Source organism: Acipenser ruthenus, chromosome 10 (assembly GCF_902713425.1).
Source record: "Acipenser ruthenus chromosome 10, fAciRut3.2 maternal haplotype, whole genome shotgun sequence".
In the NCBI taxonomy this organism is placed as follows: Eukaryota; Metazoa; Chordata; class Actinopteri; order Acipenseriformes; family Acipenseridae; genus Acipenser; species Acipenser ruthenus.
The window spans coordinates 28,048,879-28,068,911 of NC_081198.1; the positions used below are offsets into that span (position 1 = coordinate 28,048,879).

The 20,033-nt window shown below is 38.2% G+C and overlaps 1 protein-coding gene across 1 annotated transcript in view; it reads left to right on the forward strand.

Annotated features, from left to right (window-relative positions):
• The window catches only part of ihha (Indian hedgehog signaling molecule a), a 37,289-nt gene extending 17,952 nt beyond the window's left edge, over positions 1 to 19,337 (forward strand). The window contains exon 3 of the mRNA XM_034023549.3: positions 16,335 to 19,337. Coding sequence (XP_033879440.3) covers positions 16,335 to 17,002 — 668 coding nt within the window. The 3' untranslated portion in view covers positions 17,003 to 19,337. The remainder of the gene's footprint in view (positions 1 to 16,334) is intronic.
• The last annotated feature ends 696 nt before the right edge of the window (positions 19,338 to 20,033 follow it).

Consider the following 20,033-nt stretch of genomic DNA (forward strand, 5'->3'; position numbering starts at 1 on the left):
TTTGGGGACATGCAAAATAAAAAACATAATGTCATTGGCACCTTTTTTTAAAGTAGAAAAACAAACAGCACAAGAATTTAACTTAAGGGCTCTGAATGCTTCCAGTCGGTCCAAGCCTATCTGTAAGTTTGCAGTCCACATTTCCTCTCCTGTCTGCACTTCTGTATAACCTCAGGGGTGATGTACATAACACGAGATAGTGCTTGCTTGGCTTGTGGAGCTGTTGATACAAAACCATTGAGTACCATATGTGCTGACTATTAAATATAATGGTGTACCAGTGGTGATTCAATGCTTTTTAATATTCTGTGTGGTTGTCAATCGTGTTCCCATTGGCACTGTATGCCTGGTAAATGGTATTCTATAACATTAGAATACCACATGCCATTTTTTCATTTGTCATGCAGTGGATGCCATCAGAATATTGTGTGCTCGTTGCCAGAATGCTTGCTTATTCAAACTGTTGGTGTATATTGCTCTTTTTTTAAGGTTACCAATATAGTTATGACGTAATCCATTCTGCTTTTATTCTTCTGTCCCAATACTTGTTGGTGGAAAATGTATTCTGTAACTGTGTTGTGTTTCAAGGCTTGACGTTTGAGGCTCTCAGGGCTAGACAATAAGTGTATCCACTCAAAGTGATTGTAGCTAAGAAAACAATTCCATAAATCTTACACATTTTGCACTTTCATTTTCTGCATAGGTATCAAATGTGCAGTTTTGAAAGAAACACATGTATTTTGATTTTGAAACATGATATCGGCTACTAGACTAGGTTAAAGAAAGTTCTCAGTTTCTGTGCTGTCATCTCAGGAAATATTGCACTTCCTAGGTCATTTCACCACAACCGTGTCTTCTGGGTCATGTTACTGACTGAACGCATGTCAGTCAATAGGGAAGCAGCTGGTTGGTTAATAACAGGAAAGAAGGCATTGAAGGGGTGGAGATATGTCCAAAGAAGTGCAACACAAACTGAAAGCATGTTTTGCAAACAGAAATTTCTTTAAACTAGTGTTGTACCAGATATCATGTTTTAAAAGAAAAAATACACGTTTCCTATAACATGCTTTGTTTTGAAAACTGTACATTATACACAACACCTGTATAACACCAAGAAGCAGGAGCTTATTTTTTAACACTAAAACGTATGTTATTGGATTTATATCTACAGCTCACATGACATTGCACAAATAAGCTTCCAATGCTGTTACTAATGGATATTGCACATCTAGTTGTACAAAAAAAGGTTTCTTCACATTTTGAAAACTGTACATAACTTGAAACAAAATCATTTGGAGAAAATAAGTAGGCTGTCCCGCTGCAGTCGCTTGTCTCTGCTGTCGATGTCAGTTTCCTCCAGAACCGTGATCAAAATACAGTTCACACTAAGTTAAAATAAATAAACTGACTGTATTGCATTTAGTAGAGCTGAGAATTAGACGACAGTACCTGCATTACTGTAGCTTTTATTAGGCAGCATTATAATAAAATCATAATAAGTTTGCTGATGTTTAAATATATATAAAAAAATTATGCTTCACTGACAGGGAATATACAAGCCCTGCTACAAGTTATGCTACTAGACCTGTGTGTCTTTACCTAACTTGCCTTCAGCTCTCTGCAGTGCTTTCTATGTTTTCTTGATCTGTCTGTTGAGTTGCATTACGTTTATGTTGTAGCTGTGAGATTCCACCTGTGTACAACGCTATTTTTGTTATGTCGGAGCCATGAGCAATATTGTCATGCTGTATAATGAACGAGGGAGACCAGGTACAACACTACTTGAGGTTACCACGTGGTGTCTCATTTCAACTTGGGTACCAGCTTTCTTGGCTCTGGAGGTGAATATGAATAGCTACTACCTTCCCACCCACAACAACACATGTGAAGGTTCATTAGAAACGGGTAAAGCTTCATTCTATAATGCATTCTTTGTGGAATATGCCCCATTGGACCTGGTGATGCATTGCTTTATTAGAAACACAGAAAGACTCACAAAAGTGATGGATGTGTCACTCCCCCACAGACTTACATACAGACACCTGCTAATCTACTGTCTACCCTGTCAAGCTATGACTGAAGCAGACTTGCAGCAGGGAGACACAGCACTTACATACTGTTAATAACTACCTTTTATTCACATGCCACTGTTTGTAACTTGTTTCTCAATTCCCATTGTATACGCTAATTTACACAGCAACTAATTGCGTACGTTGTTTGTCAAACCCTTTTTTATTGTATAATCTATGTCACTAAAATGGATATCTTCTAATTTTACATTTCCTGAAAGAATAAAAAGTAGTCCCTCTTGAGTTTCAAAAAAGTTGCCATGAGATACAAAAGGCTGATTGTAATAACAATTGAAAACCTCTGCAGTCCGAAATGCATTGACTCCCCCATCCCCTCCCCCGAGCTTCACCTGCTGCTCAGGGACTGCTGGAGGCTCTGAGCATTCCAGGTTGTTAGCACAGGTGAGGTAAGTGTTAGACAGACCAGGCAACAGCCAGGTAATGAACCGAACAAGACAAGCCAAGGCCTGGCAGTGTGGCCTTAGCCCAGAGGGAGGGAATTAAACCAATCCGTTATGAACAAGGACTAAAGGATGTGCTTCTTACTGGTACCGAATGGTCAGGTTCTTCTACTGTACAACAATTTCATTTATTTAATTATTTTTAAAGCCCCATTTGCAGGAGGGTTTTAGCTTGAATTGAGTTCTACAGCTTATTTAAACATGCGTTGCCTGTGGAAACCTGTGTGGTAAACATGGCAGAGGCTGTATGATTCCCTAAACTAAGCCAGAAAGCACCAGGGTAGGCCTAGCTTGCAGGACCCCGGATGTAGTTGTTTGGCAAACGCCTCTTGCAGTGCTGCTGGTCTCCTTGCTAGTCTGACTCTTTATTAACCTTCCTGCCTACATGCTTACACATTGACAGACAGGGTTGCAACCCAATCCTGTCCGCCGCTTTGCTAACAACTCCCGTGCTGAGCCTAAAGTGACAGCAAAACCACCCAATAACAGAAAACAGAGACTACTTTAGCAAGGGACCCATCCCTTTCATGCTGCTTCAAGTATTCCTACACAACTAGGCCTAGAAACCGAGCCCCCCGGTGAGACCTAGCTGTGGCATTGCTGTAAACAGCGTGTTGAGTAAACAACCCCCCCCCCCCCCCCCCGTTGCTTATTTATTTGTTTTGAAAGTCTTTTATACAATAAATAGGTACCTCAAGAAACCTTCAATGCATTTTTAAATTCCATAATCAGGTATATTCAAGCTATTACTTACAAACCCCAAAACTATAGTCCAAACTACAAGGGGCTGCTTTCTTTTGGAAAGACATCCTCACACTCACTTTTAAACAAGTGCACACACACATACACACACACACACACATGTGCGCACGCACGCATACACACACGCACGGACACAGACACACATGCACGCACACACACATAGACATATTCACACAATTATACACACTCAAGACTCACAGCCCCCTCCCCCCACACACAGATACACACATTATCAGTGGCAGATTCATTAAAAATAACTAAGGGCATTGGGGCAGATATTTGGAGTCAGGTAGATCTCAGTGGACTGTGGTTGGTAAAGGCCAGCTGAGCTGAATCTAACACGAGTGATTTACTGTGAGCCCCTAAACCTTCCTCTGGTTGCACTGTTAAATATTACAATATGTGTGACAAATTACTAAATGAACAATATATATGTTGACTTGTTTTTACTTGCATATTTACATAGAAATGTTTTTAAAATGAATAATTCAATATGTACTTCATTAACCAAAGGTGATTATCGGTAATTCACTACAAAAGCTTTTAGTTTTTTTTTTACCTGCCTACATTTTTTAAATAATAAAATGCAAATGATTTTTGCATAACTTTGAAATGAGAACCCCCAATTAGTCTAAAAAAAGGCCAGAAACTTAATTTAAATATTAAGAAGTCTAATGACTGTTAAACTCAACTATATGTCCCCCACAGTCTGTATACTCTGTATGTGTGTTAAAAGTCATAGTCCATGTAAGATTTGGAGGTTCATGATCTAAATCTTGGCACATCTTAATACTCCATGATAAAAATGCAATATTGTCAACCCCTTTATGTTGGATGTTCTAATATGCAGTGATGTTAAAACATACTCAATACATTTCCCCTATGAGGGAAAACATCACTAGCTAACAAAATATTTCCATTAAATGTCTCCAACATGCTCAAATATTCATTTTATAGATATCAAATGTGGAAGAAACTTGTATTTTCATTTAAAAACAGGGTATTTGGTACTACATTAGGTTAAATAAAATTCTGTTATCAAGCAATGCTTTTAGGCTGGGTTATTTCATCTGGAGTGTGAAATTATCCCAACCCCTTTACTGTTGTCTTTCCTGTCAATAACCAACCAGCTGCTTCCCCTTTTGACTGACATGCTTTCAGCCAGTAACATGCTTTGACCCAGGAAGTGCAAACAGATAACCCAAGAATATGGCACAGAGACTGAGGAGCTTCTTTTAACCTAAATAATGACCAGATATCATGTTTTAAAATACATGTGCTCTATAACATGTTGATTTTAAAACTGAAGGTTGCTGTGTCCCGTGTTGTCCCGATCGCAGCGTTATATTTTTGAACATATTTCCGACTCTTTTGAAATTTGTAATCATACATAAAGTGGGAAACACATTTCTCAACATTTACTCAGAAACGTTTGCCAGGAGAAAGAGAGTTTCTCTTGTAACAATCTGTGGTTCTCTGATTGGAATGAATGGTGTATTGTGGGAACACAAAAACAGCATTGTTGCATCAGTGAGCTGGATCTGGATACACTGTGATGTTTAGAAGAAAATTATATTTCTTCTGGTGAACTTTCCAGAGTGAAAGTTGAAATAAAGTGATTCCCTAGTTGATTTACATATGATGTGTGAATAAAAATATCAAAACAAGTATACTGAAAAATGCATTGCTGTGATATGGACAGCACAGGTAAAGTGTTTCTTATAAATACTGCAGGGGGTTCTGTCACACTTCAATCTGCTTGAAGGTCATTCTCTGTCTTATCAAGTATTTAAAGACTGAAGCAAATATACTGTTCTCCTTAGGTATTTCTTATATTTCTTTGTATCTTGCTGTCAATGATTGATTTCCTACTTTTCCCTTTTTTCCTTGTGTTTGTCTGACAGTTTGTTCCTTTTATCTTTTGTTTTTCCTTTCCTCATTTTGCCCAGATTGATTTTTAGGCTACGAGCCGTAAAAAGAGACATCTTGGAGTTTGCTGATTCTGCGTTCAAACTGACCGCAGCTGCCACGTTGTTTGTGGCCGTGTTTTGAGTGATGCAGAGAAGCGTGGTATTAATGGAGATGTGGTTAGAACACTGTTCTAGCGTATTCACATGAAGAGGAAGACACAAACAGCAGAGAAAGTGAAGGTTTACTATAGGTACCTGCAGAGAACTCCCCTGCCTGGTATGCTGTTGATGGCTTCACTTGGCTCCAACAGCCTTTAAAGTTGTGATTTGTACACGCACTTGGACCATGCAAGAAGGAGAAAAAACAAACAGAAATAATTACTTTGGAAGGAAGCTAAATAACCTTTGCCAGACTATAAACGTGACAGAAATATCTCCTACGGATCAAATCTAAGGATAAAGTATTGGAAGTTGGTGAAACCCGCACTCTCAGGTATTCACTGTGTTACTATATATATTGCTACTCTAGACTTCCTAAGTAGGCTTTGCTGTAATTTATTACATCCTTGGATTTCACTTTCAAACAACATTCCAAAACTTCATAAACACACTGTATCTAGACAGGTCTGCAAACATTATCACTCCAAGAAACAGGGCCGCTTTAATAGCGTCACACACGCCAAGGCTGTAATAAAACAAATAGAGACTGTTGATTTCAGGACAAAAAAAATGTCAGATACAATCTTGGTGTTACAAAACTTTATTGTGCACAAATGGCCTCAACCACTGATGAAAGTGGTCTTCAACTTCAGGTTATGTGTGTGGGGTACCGTGGGGTACCGTGTTCCAGTCCGCTCCTCAAATATCGAACTGAGGTCCCAGTGTTAGTCATATAACCAAGAACAAGGTCCTGGACTGGAATGAGCTGGAAGGCCCACAGGCTGCTATAGCCGCGTTATTAGACAAGTTTTGTGATCCCCAGAATATTATTTGCGACTATTGCCCTCAAAAGCAGCCTCTATTTGTATGATGTAGTGCCTCAATAGTTTTGCTGCATTGTAGTCTCTAGTGCATCTGTATTTCTTAAAGAACTGAAGTTGAATACTGTGTGTTATGTAACTGAGCAGTGCTTTGCCTTTAAAAGCTTTTAAAACCATGTTCTTGCCTCTCAGAAGTCCTCTCTGTTTGTTTTCCTGTAGTAACTTTGACTCTAGTGAAAGTAACAGTTTCTTACAAACTAATCATAGTGAAATGATAACTACAGTACAGTACAGGGCCTGTCGAGTCTACAAGGGGAACACCAGTGGATAAGATCAGAGACAGAGTCAAGGTTTCTATACTAACGCAGGAATTGGAAAGTCTTCCTTAGTTATAGAGTTTGTAGGCTGTGCTGTGCGATGAAGGAGAGCCTCTGTGATGAGTGTTCATTGAAACTGTACCATGTCCTGTTTTAACATGATTTGGGATCCCATTGAAAGTGAATGACAGAAACATTATAATAGTTATATCTCTTTTTGATTGCATGGATACTCAGGAGGCCGACATTGGACCAAAACATAGGGACTATGCAAGTATCTTAGATTTTATATATATATATGTACAGGCTCCCTTGAGAAAGATATGTACAACATATCGAAACATTGGGCAGCTGGCTCTTTGAGCTAAATATATATATATATATATATATATATATATATATATATATATATATATATATATATATATATGTATATATATATATATATGTTACAGGCATATTGTGAAATCAGGCATTTTGCGAAATGACTGATTTTAGGAGCATCCCATTACACTATTTGCCTGTTTTACTCAGTCATTTTGTGAAATAACTGCTGCTATAGGCATTCTATTACACTATTTCACTGATTAAAGGTTTTCAGTCATTTTGTGAAATGACAATTTCACTTGGTTTTACATGAAATGCCTAAAGGTTTCATTGCATTTCATGAAATGACTGGCGCTAAGGGCATTCTATTACACTATTTCACTGATTTAAAGGTTAATTAAAAGAGGGAGGGGAATCTGTCATTTTTGTGTCAGCATTGATTACATGAATTTTTAAAATGTCAAGTTTTCAGAATGTTAACTGCATGTATTGTGGTTTATAATGAGAGATTATAATGAGGGGTTCACATAACTTTTATCATTAGGTCCTCACGTGAGTACCAGCAGAAATAGTCTGGTACTCGCCAAAATTAGGGGTCATTATCCAAGTCACTGTCTAGCTGCACCTCCTCCTCCTCCGACAGTTCAAACAATTGGGATGTCAAGGATCAGGGGTGTAAATTTGGAGCTATATATATATATATATATATATATATATATTCATTATCAAGCATAGACGATGATAGTTTCTCATTAGGTCTGGACTACTCACATGACCCACCCACACTCATCCACATACACAGGAGAGAAGGGTCATGTTATATGAGAAGTTGTAAGGGGGCTCTGGTGCTTTTAAAACAGTTTAGCACTTTTTAACGATCCCCTGTCAAGGATGCTGGGTTCAGGATAAAATGCTTCAGTGGTCATCTTACACATGAATATGCATCAGGGCAGAAAGGTGTGAGGCTGATAGGCGAGATCGATATTTGTTTTTTAAAATGTTGACAGGTGGAAACCCACGCTCACAAGCAGCACTGCTTAATGGCCGTGTCAGAGACAACAAACAATAGTTTCTGAATGTTTAAGTAGGAGTCTGGATTGCTGGGTATTACAATGTGTAACAAATCATCATGCATTCTCTATTTATTTTATATTCTACCACTAAATTCCAGCCCTGGGGATTCAAAAGCAAAAAAACAAAACACTTCTTCACTTGTTGAACACGTTAGCTTGACGACACAACAGTATTTATAGAAGGATGTAATTGAGGGAAAAAAAAATATTATTTTAAGTAAAATGCTTAAGTAAATGTATTTTTTAAAACTCATGTTTAAATGTAATGGCTCTGAAACATTGACACCTCATCTCATTAGCTTGGGAAGCAAGATTCCACAACGCCGCTCCCTGTAACCACATCCCTCTTCTCTGAATGGACAGCTAAATCGAGATTGGTTGTTTGAAATCTCCATTAAAAGAAAATGATTGATGTTATGATTATAAACTAGAGTGATTCCACCTATCGCTGTCCCTTTTTTTAATTTTTTATAAAACCCTAAAGCAGCCAATGATAGCGCTAGCAGGAATTGACTTTTTAGTGAATTGGAACCCTCCAGCCTTAAGTGAAATATGGTGACTAGTATTTAATTATGGTCAGCGATAATTATTATTATTTGTTTATTTAGCAGACGCCTTTATCCAAGGCGACTTACAGAGACTTGGGTATGTGAACTATGCATCAGCTGCAGAGTCACTTACAACAACTTCTCACCTAAAAGACGGATCACAAGTGTAAGGACTCAGTTTGGACAGCCAGAACGTTATAGTCCTAAACTACGCAGAATGTGTCTCTTATACCAGAAGGTTAATATTTTAATTAGTTATTTTATGCATTATTGTAACACTAGTTATATCTCAGACTTAAATTCACTTGAACTGGTGAGACAACCTCTCTCTCATGGTTTTTATTCCCGATACAAAGCATTTTTGTGATTTTTTAATTTTATTTTAGCAAATAGAATTCATTGAGGCATAGCTCAATGTTTAAATTAATTTTGGGATCGGGAAGATGTGGGAACAATTTTAACACCATACTGGATACAATTAAATGCAGCAAAAATGTTTGATTTAAAAATACCAAATGACCAGGGATTAGGCATTTCACGTAATGCCTAACTACTATTGTCAGGCATTTCACAATGAACTGGACCAGTCAGGGATCTGTTTGGGTCAAATTTATGGAAATCACCTGGTTAAAAAAAAAAAAAAAAAAACTTTCTGTAGGACTTTTATTAATTTTATTCATTATTTATCGATTTATTTATTTATTTATTTATTTATTTATTTATTTATTTATGTATTTATTTATTTATTTATGGTTGAGACTATTTATTGGCTTTGTAATATCAGACCATAGTCACAAAACTGTAAAGTTTTAAGGAACGTGTTTTTTTTTTTCAAAGCCTGTTTTTAATAATTAAACAAACATGTTTTGCAAACTTGAAGTTTAACCGAAAAAACATTCTTTAAAACAGTCCTTAATGTTATTGTGAATAGGAAGTGTTGTCTTCAGATTTCACACATTTGCTCATACATTCGCTAGGACATTTGTTAGAAGGACATTTGTGTCATGAGGGTTGGAACTATATTTGATTTCTGTATGACAGAAAAACATTACCGAAAACCTTCCAGTCTCAATTAGCACAGCCAATTAGAGCAGAGTGCAGGTATAAAGTAGCGATGACGCCCAATAGCTGTTCTAATAAATGTGCAAACCAGCTTTCATCACTGTTAAATGAGCTGTTCTCAAGATATAGCATGTTGGGTGCCTGTTGCTAAACAGACAACACAGTAAGAGAGGAGATAAAGGCATGAAGATAAAGGGGAAGCAGGGTGGAGATGTGAAGCCCTGGAAGTTCAGTGAGTCAGGGGGAGACTTGACAGGAAAGCGGGAGGCCTGGGTTTAGCTGTGAGAAGATATCTGTGGATGTTGATGATTAACTAAGTCTTTTGTTTCAGACTTGACTGGTCCTTTTCAATCCTCTTATCTGTCCATCTTATCTTTCATGGGTCCTTTCCTTTCCCAAATATTAGTTTTTTAAGTTCTGATAGTAATTGTTAGCACGCACACAAGACAATGAATGGTTTTACATCTTAATCACCACAAATGACACATTCTACTAGCATACAAGTCTGTAGTCCATTCTTCCTTCTAGAGTTATCTGATTGTTTATCACTCTTGTCCAGGAAAATTACTGCTTCAGCTAAAACAGGAAATTCTCGTATTTTGTATTTCGTAATTGTATATTTGTTTTTGGAAATGTAATGTTTAAGAGGCGAGGCACTAACATATTATTGGTTATTGTGCTTTTGCCAGCATAGGTATTTGTAAACATAAAGGATGTCTCCAAGAAAGACCGAGTCAATACAGTGGTAAGCAGCTTAAGAACATCCTTATACAAATCTAGCGTATTCAATAGAAGCTCATGTGCGAGTTACATTCTGTCAGTCACTTTTCTTTAAGTTATCAGAAAAATAAAAAGCACCCCCCATAAGGGGCCAGTACCTGATAACCTGATAACCACATGGTCCCTCCTTGAGCCCCCAGAACACCCCACAACAGCACCTGCAACACACCCCTTGCACGAAGGAATTATATTGTAGCGGTACATTCACTTTAATCAAACCTATTTATCTGTTCAATGGCAATGTTCAATTAATATTTCCAGAAAGAGTAGTATTGAAGATTTGCTAATACAGCTGTGTGAACAGCACCATAAAAGAGGGACACTGTATTTTTCACTGAATTCACGCCTAAGTGTAGAATGAAACTTTATTACGGAACAATGCAGATTTGAATACAACTGTTGGAAAACTAAAGTCAAGAAATGTCAAACGTTTTGACAAAGGTTATTCGATGTCATTGAGAAGACAGTTTGGTGAAGTGCTTGCATACAGGACTCCGCAGTTTCTTTGATGTTTTATAGGACAGCCAGTCAGCACTATAGTCGACCCTCAAACCTCCCCCTCCCTCGTTCCTCCACAGCAATGTGTTAAATTGCTGTTGTGTTGACACTTCAACAATTCAGTGCAATGAAGGTGGGCAGGGCCTAGAGTAAGCAGTCCTACTCTTGTTTGTTGACCTTTATAAAGAGTGGTGACAATACAAAAAATCTCATGTGAACCCAATAGGACTGAACGTCATCCCCTGGTCTGTCCCTCTGCTGTTCCAAGGGTTTGTAGTACTTTCTTTGTATGTCATGCTCTGTTCTATGTTTCAATTAGCTTCTACTGCTAAAGTAACACAATCTCCCTGATCAGGAGTTTTTGCCCTCACCTGCTCAAGTAACCCGTATGTTTTTCTATTTATCATTCACTGTGATTCATAATAACGCACCATATGAAGAAAACTGCATTACAGAACATTTTTTAATTGAGATTAGCGTTGTACATGGTCACAGGATGCTGTTGTTTGATTTAGACTTGTCTTGATACTTTTCATGGCAGGCCTCTTCTGCACTGCTAGCCTTTGACTTGCATATATTAACACAAGTCCACACCTTCATCAGAACTGTATGGGATAGATTCTGAAAGCTATAGCATTTACTCCAAATGCTCACTCAGTTTGTTTTTCAGAAACAAAAAATACTAAAAACATACAAGACAGAGCCACACAATCAAAATGTGTTTATTTAAAAACATTGGGTTAAGCAAACATAATTAAAATGGCACAATTTTAATCTGCAAAAATAGTAAATATAACAATTTGTCAAATGGGCACAAATATTTGTTGCAATCTTTATGACATCAAAGTAGAGCAGAATTTTCTTTAAACTTGGATTAATTTATAAACAGAAAGACAGTACCATCTACGTCTTAAACACTGACCAAACTTTGTCTTGCTTGGCTTCTGTGGCAGGCATGACCTATTTAGCTTTATTTACAAAGAGTCTGAGGCGTTTTTTTCGCCTGTTTTTTACTGTTGTTAGATTTGTGGCTATAACTCTTTAACTATAAAGGTTACAGGTACATGTCATACATGAAATGAATGTACACACACTAGGCTGTCATAAAAAATAAGTGAAATAGTCTGAAGCTGTTCAATACAGATAACAAAAACCACAGAAAAAGAGAGATTATTTATTGTTTATAAAAAATATTTTAGCATGGCCAGCTCAAATCTGACAGTGCACAATGACACTTCAACATGTAGGGAACATGGACATTTATTTTATTTTTAACAAATTGGATAACAAGTAAGGGATTTATACCCATATATACAAAAGGGACCAAAAGCAACCAAAAAAAAAACTGATTCATTGAAAATGTGCAAAATAAAAGAAAAAAAAGAAACAAAAACCCATTCAAATTGTTCGTCCCAGGCACCCTGATCATGTGGCACAAGATGGGGCTGTTTACAATAGCCAGCAAGGTGGCAAGCAGGCCAACATAACCCTAAACAGCTCTGGTCTTGTGCACCTGATCCACAAACACGAAAAACAAATATATATATTTATCAGAAAATATGTCCTTGTGCCTTCGATGTCGCCATTTCTCTTATTTTATGTGTAAATGTTTGTTTACTGCACCGAGGTAGGTCTGTTTTAGCGCAGCAGCAGCAACTTTCCAAAACACTGGCATTCAATGCTGCCATTCAGTGGCAGCAGTGTGGAGTAGTGGTTAGGGCTCTGGACTCTTGACCGGAGGGTTGTGGGTTCAATCCCAGGTGGGTGACACTGCTGTTGTACCCTTGAGCAAGGTACTTTACCTAGATTGCTCCAGTAAAAACCCAACTGTATAAATGGGTAATTGTATGTAAAAATAATGTGATATCTTGTAACAATTGTAAGTCACCCTGGATAAGGGCGTCTGCTAAGAAATAAACAATAATAATAATAATAATAATTCAAGGCTATCTCCTAATATGGTCATCTACCAGGAATACACAAATAGGACCTTGTTTTAAAGGTCTGAATCTTCTCTCTCCAGTGACGTATGTATGGCAAGCAGGGCTGTCTCTCACAGTGCCTGAGTAAAAAGATTTTAAAGAGCCAGTTTGCTGGTGGGATATTTAACATTGGGCAGACCCTAAAGAAGTAATTGTAGCTAAACAAAAAAAAACACACATCTAACTTTCATTCCCTATAGGTGTCACAATAGGTCTCAGGTGTGCAGTTTTAAAAGAAACACATGTTATAGCGAGCATGTATTTTCATTTTAAAACGGGATCAAAGCATCTTACTGGCTGCAAAGCATGTCAGTCAATAAGGGAATCAACTTATTGGTTACTAACAAGAAGGCCCTGAAAGGGTGGGGATTTTACTCTCCAGGTGAAATGATCAAGGAAGTGCAAGACTATCTGAAAGCTTTGATATGTGCTACGTTCCTACAGTCCAGAAAGATATAAAATCATAAAAATAAAATCACATTTGATAACATACAGCTTTATTTCTATATTGTAAGGATATTTTTCTATTTAAAATGTGAAAACAAATAAAATACTGTAAACTGAGAATTAGTCAAAGTATTTTTTTTATTTAAAAACTATTTTTAGGGTGTTGGTATTATATTAAATAATTACACTACAGAGACAAAGACAGCACCACACCTTACTTCAGATTACTATGACACGATGTTTACTCCTGGCTTGAACAAACTCTTTACCAGACTTGACCAGAGCCCAGAGGCCTAGTTTGGGGGTATATACAGGGGTCTGTCCCCCTATTGTAACTCTGTAGAGACAGTGTTGGTATGGGTGATTGTTAATGTTTTAGATGCATTCCCTGACTGTATTTTATACAGGAGCTGCTCCACGATCATGTAGTTTTATAGTCAAGTATGATTCCTGCATGACTGCTTACTACATTCTTCCATAGTTTTCCCTTCTCTCCTTCATTCGGAATCAGACTTTGTAGCCTTAACAGTTTGTTTACATTCCCTCAGGATGATTTCAGCTCACAGGCCTCTTCCCTTCCTGAAGCCTGCTTGCCACTCTGTTACATCTTAAACATCATGCAGCAGTATGAGGTTATAGTGACATGTAATCTTTGCTGTAGCTCAGAGAAGCAAACAAATGTAAAAACAGGGAAACATGTGTTTTAGTTTTACGCATACAAAATAGGAAATGCCAACATACAGAAATTATATTTTCACATTCTTTTTTAAGTAAAACCTTAATTTTCTTCAATAGAATTTAATTTAATTTGTAGATGCTGGGATAACATTTTCATATTTGAATATTTTCTCAAGTTTTATAATTAGTACAATATTACAGTAAATAAGTAAATCAGCAGTAAAATAAAGCAGTTATTACTACCCACTCACATTACCTTATAAACATATGTGCTATATGTTTTTTGTTTTTTTTTAGTAGTCGCCAATTGATTTTACCCCATTTTTCTCCCAAATTGAAATAGCCAATTGTATTTTAGGCTCAGCTCAGTGCTATTATTGTCCTCCGAAACTTGTGCCATCAGCCGACCACTTCTTTTCATTCGCCATGCAGCCAACCCAGAGCTATAGCGTTGGAGGACAACGCAGCCCTGGGCAGCTTACATGCAAGCCCGCCGGCGCCTGGCCAGTCTACAGGGGTTGCTGGTGTGTGGTGAGCCGAGGACACCCTGGCTGATCTAAGCCTTCCCCCCCGGGCGGCACTCAGACAATTGTGCACCACCCCCTGGGAACTCCCATCCACAGTCGGCAGTGGAATAGCCTAGACTCAAACCAGTGACCTCTAGGCTATAGGGCGCAATCTGCACTCCACGCGGAGCGCCTTTACCGGATGCGCCACTCAGAAGAAAGCCGTTTGCTATATGTTTAAAGCATCATTTATGCATTTGTTTCCTTTGCCTGCTATATTTGGATTTCAAACAGTCTTTATTTGAATTTCTGTATATGCTGACCCACTACTAGTTGTAAATGTTGTTGGAATACTTAAGAGAAGTATACAAATATACAGTTGGTTAGATATGGCCATTTTCTCCAGTTTGTGTCAGTAAGTTATTTACTTAAGTGATGTTTACAAAAGGGGGCTGCAATCAGATCAGTCACTAGGACAAGCCATAAAGATATGTAGCAATGGGCACAAAGGCATAAGTGTGTAAAGCTACCAGAATCACAACAGATGCAGTACAGCAGCCGTCATTGAGTTAACATTTTCGATGCGTGAGATTGTCTTTTAAGTTAATATACACAGTTGACCCTGTCTCTTATAAGAGTGTCTTATTGTGAGCACGTTGGGTGTCCATGAGGACTGCAACACAAAGCGTAGAGGTTCTGCCCTTTATAAAAGCACTCCTTTCTAAGCCCCAGCCTCTGCAAGACTAAACAGGCCAGGTGCAGCCTTGCATACACACCTGCATCGGTTCAACCAAACTGAATAACTGATTGGCCCACCAATCAAGACCCACATTTTAATCCATTCCATCCACATTCTCACATGGAAATTAAGTATTTTAAACAAGGCTCTAACTTAACCATTTCCTGGGTATATTCAACCCAAAAGTGGTAGAGTTAGCACATGTAAATATGAAAATAAAGATAGTGTTATTGATGTTGTTGTTGAATATTTCTGTGCATTTATACTGTAGAATATGGAAGTGAATGAAAACAAGTACCAGTACCAAAAATATACGCTATTTACATAAATCAACACTATTTACGTGCGAGGGGTTATCACCCTATCACTCATAGTAAAAGCATAGCAAAGTGTAATCAAGCACAGTGAAAACATGGCTCAGAGGTATGGAAAAGCATATTAAAAAAAAACATGGCAAATGAGGCTAAACTATAGTTAATTCATAGTAAAACCATGGAAAAAAGCATGGGAAATCTACAGTGCAAAAAATATTATGGTAAACTTTGAAAAGGGGTCACCCAAAGTGCGAAAGGAGACCACACTATTATACAAAGGGTCAAATGTACTTAATAACTTCATTAGAAATCAGGACTTAATTACAATAATTCTAGTCTTTAGAATTATTGTAATTTGCTAGTCTACTGTGCACGAGACGGTTCAAATAAGAATGTTCTGAAAACAGACATTTAGATTGACTGAGAGTAGCTTCTGGATTTAAAATACTGATGAGAGGGAGTGATTTTAGCTCTGATCAGTTGGGTGTCCCTATTTACACATTTCTATATTTAACCCCCCATCCATCCGGGGGGAAATAGACACACTGGTCCAGACTGATAATCCTAGCTGGTAATGTCATATTGACATTAACGATGCATTGGAAACAACAGACAACAAGTGCAGTCAACCAAGGCATCTGCCATGCCCATGTAACCTTAGTTCTAGTGTAGGGTCCAGTTAGATTAAAGTATAGTATAAAACGGTCAGGCTTTATAACTGCATATCCTTGTGTCCTATGGGCTGTTTGCTGCTTCTCTTGCTGACGTCTCCTTGAATTGTACAAAGTTCAGTCACACTGCTTGTAATTGCAGAAGCTGCATTAAAGGAACAGAACCACAGTTCTATTTATCTTACCATTCTCCTATTTCGTTTCCTTTAGAGCACTCGGTGGCTGCCAAGACGGGGGGCTGCTTTCCTGGGAAGGCCTGGGTGAGGCTGGAGAACGGCAGCCGGAGATCAGTGCAGGATCTCCAGCCAGGAGACCGGGTCTTGGCCGCTACAGAGGAGGGTCGGGCAATCTACAGCGAGTTCCTCACCTTCCTGGACAGGGAGCCCAACACCAGGAAGCTCTTCTATGTCATCAAGACCCAGGAGGAACCGCAAAGGAGCCTGGTCCTCACGGCCGCCCATTTACTCTTTGTGGCTAGCAACTGCTCCGGTTATCAAACGACTGGTTTCCGTACCATATTTGCCAGTGCCGTGCAGCCAGGGCAGTGCACAATGGTGTCGATGGGGGGCTCGAGTCTGCGGCCGGTTCACATCGCCTCGGTTCACACACAGCAGGACTCTGGGGCCTTCGCTCCACTCACCCGCCAAGGAACGCTCGTGGTGAACGACGTGCTCACCTCCTGCTTTGCCGCCTTCGACAATCACGGCTGGGCGCAGTGGGCGTTCGGGCCGCTGAGGCTTTATTACAGCCTGACCAGACAGAGCGGCGTTCAGGAGGAGGGGCTGCACTGGTACTCACGCCTTCTCTACAGGCTGGGGACTCTGTTGCTGGACCCTGGGCACTTTCACCCTTGGGGGATGGCCGAGACAGAAAGATGAAGGGTGGTGCAAAGGGAAGGGGAGGGCAGGAAGCCTCTTTTCCTCATCCGTGGCACCTTAAGAACTTCCTGTTTATTTATATCCCATAAACCTGCTTTACAAACCAGCTCAGCAAGGACTACCCTAGATACTCAACGCCAATCACGCCCCCCAATGATGCTGGGGATGGATCGCACATGATTTAAACCAAGACAAACAGATCCCAAACAAGAAGAAACATATGAAGATTAAATAACGAACAAACTACCTTAGCCGTTGTGTATTTGATTATATTTTGGATACATTTAGAATATATGATTTTGGCCCTGCTGTATATAAAATATGTAAGGGATATATATAGTTTATGTTTGGAATATATTGAAAATGTATCAAAGTGCTTGTTTAATGTATTATATCAAGCTCGGTATGTATGAACCCTTTCTCCACTGTTTATGAAGATGATAAGTACTACTTCGTCCATTATAGACGCTCTTCTAAGATGTCTCTTTTTTTAAATCCCTGAATGAATTTGCGATCTGTTCTGGTTTGGTATTGCCTTTGTCTTCCAAAACTGCATTACCTTGAACTGTAGCCAAGTATATTTAAAGGAATAGCTACACACATGCAAACCTGCTTTACACTGCACTGGTTTTGTACACATTCCAGATAGCAATCCATAATGACAACCAAAGTCTCTGCAAGGCACTGTGCAAAGGTGGCTAAGGTGCTTTTTACTGTTTTTTTGTTTTTAAAGGGCAGTTTCTTTAGTAACCATGAAGTACACTTGCCCTGGGTTCTATATCCTCAATGTCAATGCACTTCTCTAGAAAGACCCTGTTTACTTGTAGGGACCACAGATTCCTGGCCTCAAAGTCAGTTGCTATTGTCTTTGCGCCCTGCCCATAATGCTTACGTATTTATTCCAAGCTAACATTTCTCATAACCCTTGATTCTATCTGATATTTTCACATATGATGGAGGGATTATTAAATAGTGTAATATGAAGGCTAGGTTTGTCTTTAACTAAAAACTTCTGTTGGAAGTTTTTTTTTTCTACCAGAATGGAAGTTTCTTTAGCTTCCCCTCAGTTTGCCTGTCACAGGCTAGTCAGGGAACTCACTTTAAAGATATTGAACAAACCATCTTTACTAATCCTCTCTCACTTATATAGCATCACAAACAAACCAAGACTCCAGAGACTTTCAAATAAGCAAAACACAATGTTATCCCACATGTTCCCAAATGCAATGTGCATTGCATTCCACTGAAACACACTGTCATGATACAAAGGATTTTAAAGCTACATTTGTAATGACACATACATGCATAAAATATACATCTGTATTTTATGGAGACTGGCAATGGGTGTAGCAAGGACTTGCAAGTCAAAAACCTAAACAGAGATGCTAAGAAATGTCAATAAATGTCCATGTTTGACAGGGTATAATCCAAACGGAATGACAAAACTTCAGCCCACAAGGCCTCAGACTTGTGCTAAACAAAGCTGGAAAAATCTGTGTTACAGTCCGTTTTCAACTATTGAAAAGCTAGAAGTCAGGTAGACAAGCTTTTTGCTTCATCAGGGTTAATTGGCTTAAATACTGTATTACTCATTGAGGCCCCTGTTTAGAGAGCAGGCGTTAACTCAGCGTCAAACATTCAGGTGGTTTGACGTGCTGGATAAAACAAATATATTGTTCAATATTAGAAGGGCCCTTCACATGTAAGAGGATATAGTCATTCCAACAGATATGACAAGGGGCAATTGAGGACCCTAAAGGCTGTAGCAGGGGGCTTTATGAGAAATTGTAGTAGTGGAATTACGTGTGTGGTAATCCAATACCTGCTAAATTGGAAGTTCTGAAGACCAGGTGACTAGATATTTTGACTATCCTGTGGGGTCCTCTATGTATAAGTCTGAATATGGGCCTGCGTGATGTCTTTTAACATTTGAAACTGTATGAAAGTCACTTGTGTTTGGATTTCACAACATCACATAACGTTGCTTTTATTTCATAGCTCTCCTCCTGAAGATGTCCTGTGTGCACAATTTCCATGCACACTGCCACACATGCCACTCAATTGAGCGATGTCTTTGAAATGGAAACAGCCTTTGTTTTACTTTGAGTGTGAGCGACCCCTTGCACTCATGTGAGTGGAGGTTAAATGTAGGTGACTCAGTAGTGGTAGAAGTGATTTTTACTTTACCATTATCACAGATAGATTAGCACAAGCCTGATGTAACATATACAACACTGTCCAAAATGTTTATTTTATTTAAAGTTATGTGTTGTATTTACACATGTATTGGATATCACACCCTGTCGTGCCTTATTACATATATACATATATATATATATATATATATATATATATATATATATATATATATATATATATATATATATATATATATATATATATATATATATATATATATATATATATATATATATATATATATATATACATTCAGTTCCCCGCAAGCCAGTGGTCCTTTCATTGATGTGCGGGCCCTCTCTCACATTAAATGTTTCTATACAGTTAAAGCGTGAACACAGGGATGCAAAACTCTATACCTGGCCGCTGGGCTCCTCAGCTAAAATTTATTTTTTTATGCTCAAATGTGTAATATAGAATTGTAAAGGTTTGTTGTCAATATGGAATTGTATTAATATTATATATAAGCTAGTATATGTATAGTTGTAATTTAAAGATTATTGCTAGTCAGGGATTTTTGGTTTTGTTATTTTGTTACTGTTCTGTCTGGACTCGTGTCGTGGCATATGTTTATTTTAATCTAATGTGATTTACCCAGATATTTTCTAATCTTGCTTTTAATTTAATAAAAAATTCAGAATAAACATCTATCGGTGTGTTTTATTTGCTTTGAAAGTCAGACAAATTATCTGGTACTACACTTAAAGAAATCTCTGGTTACAATTTAGTGTTGCACTTTCTTGGTCACCTGAAGAGTTTAATTCTTTCCTGTCATTAAGCAACAACTGCTTCCCTTATTGACTGACACCTACTTAACCAGTATCATGACACT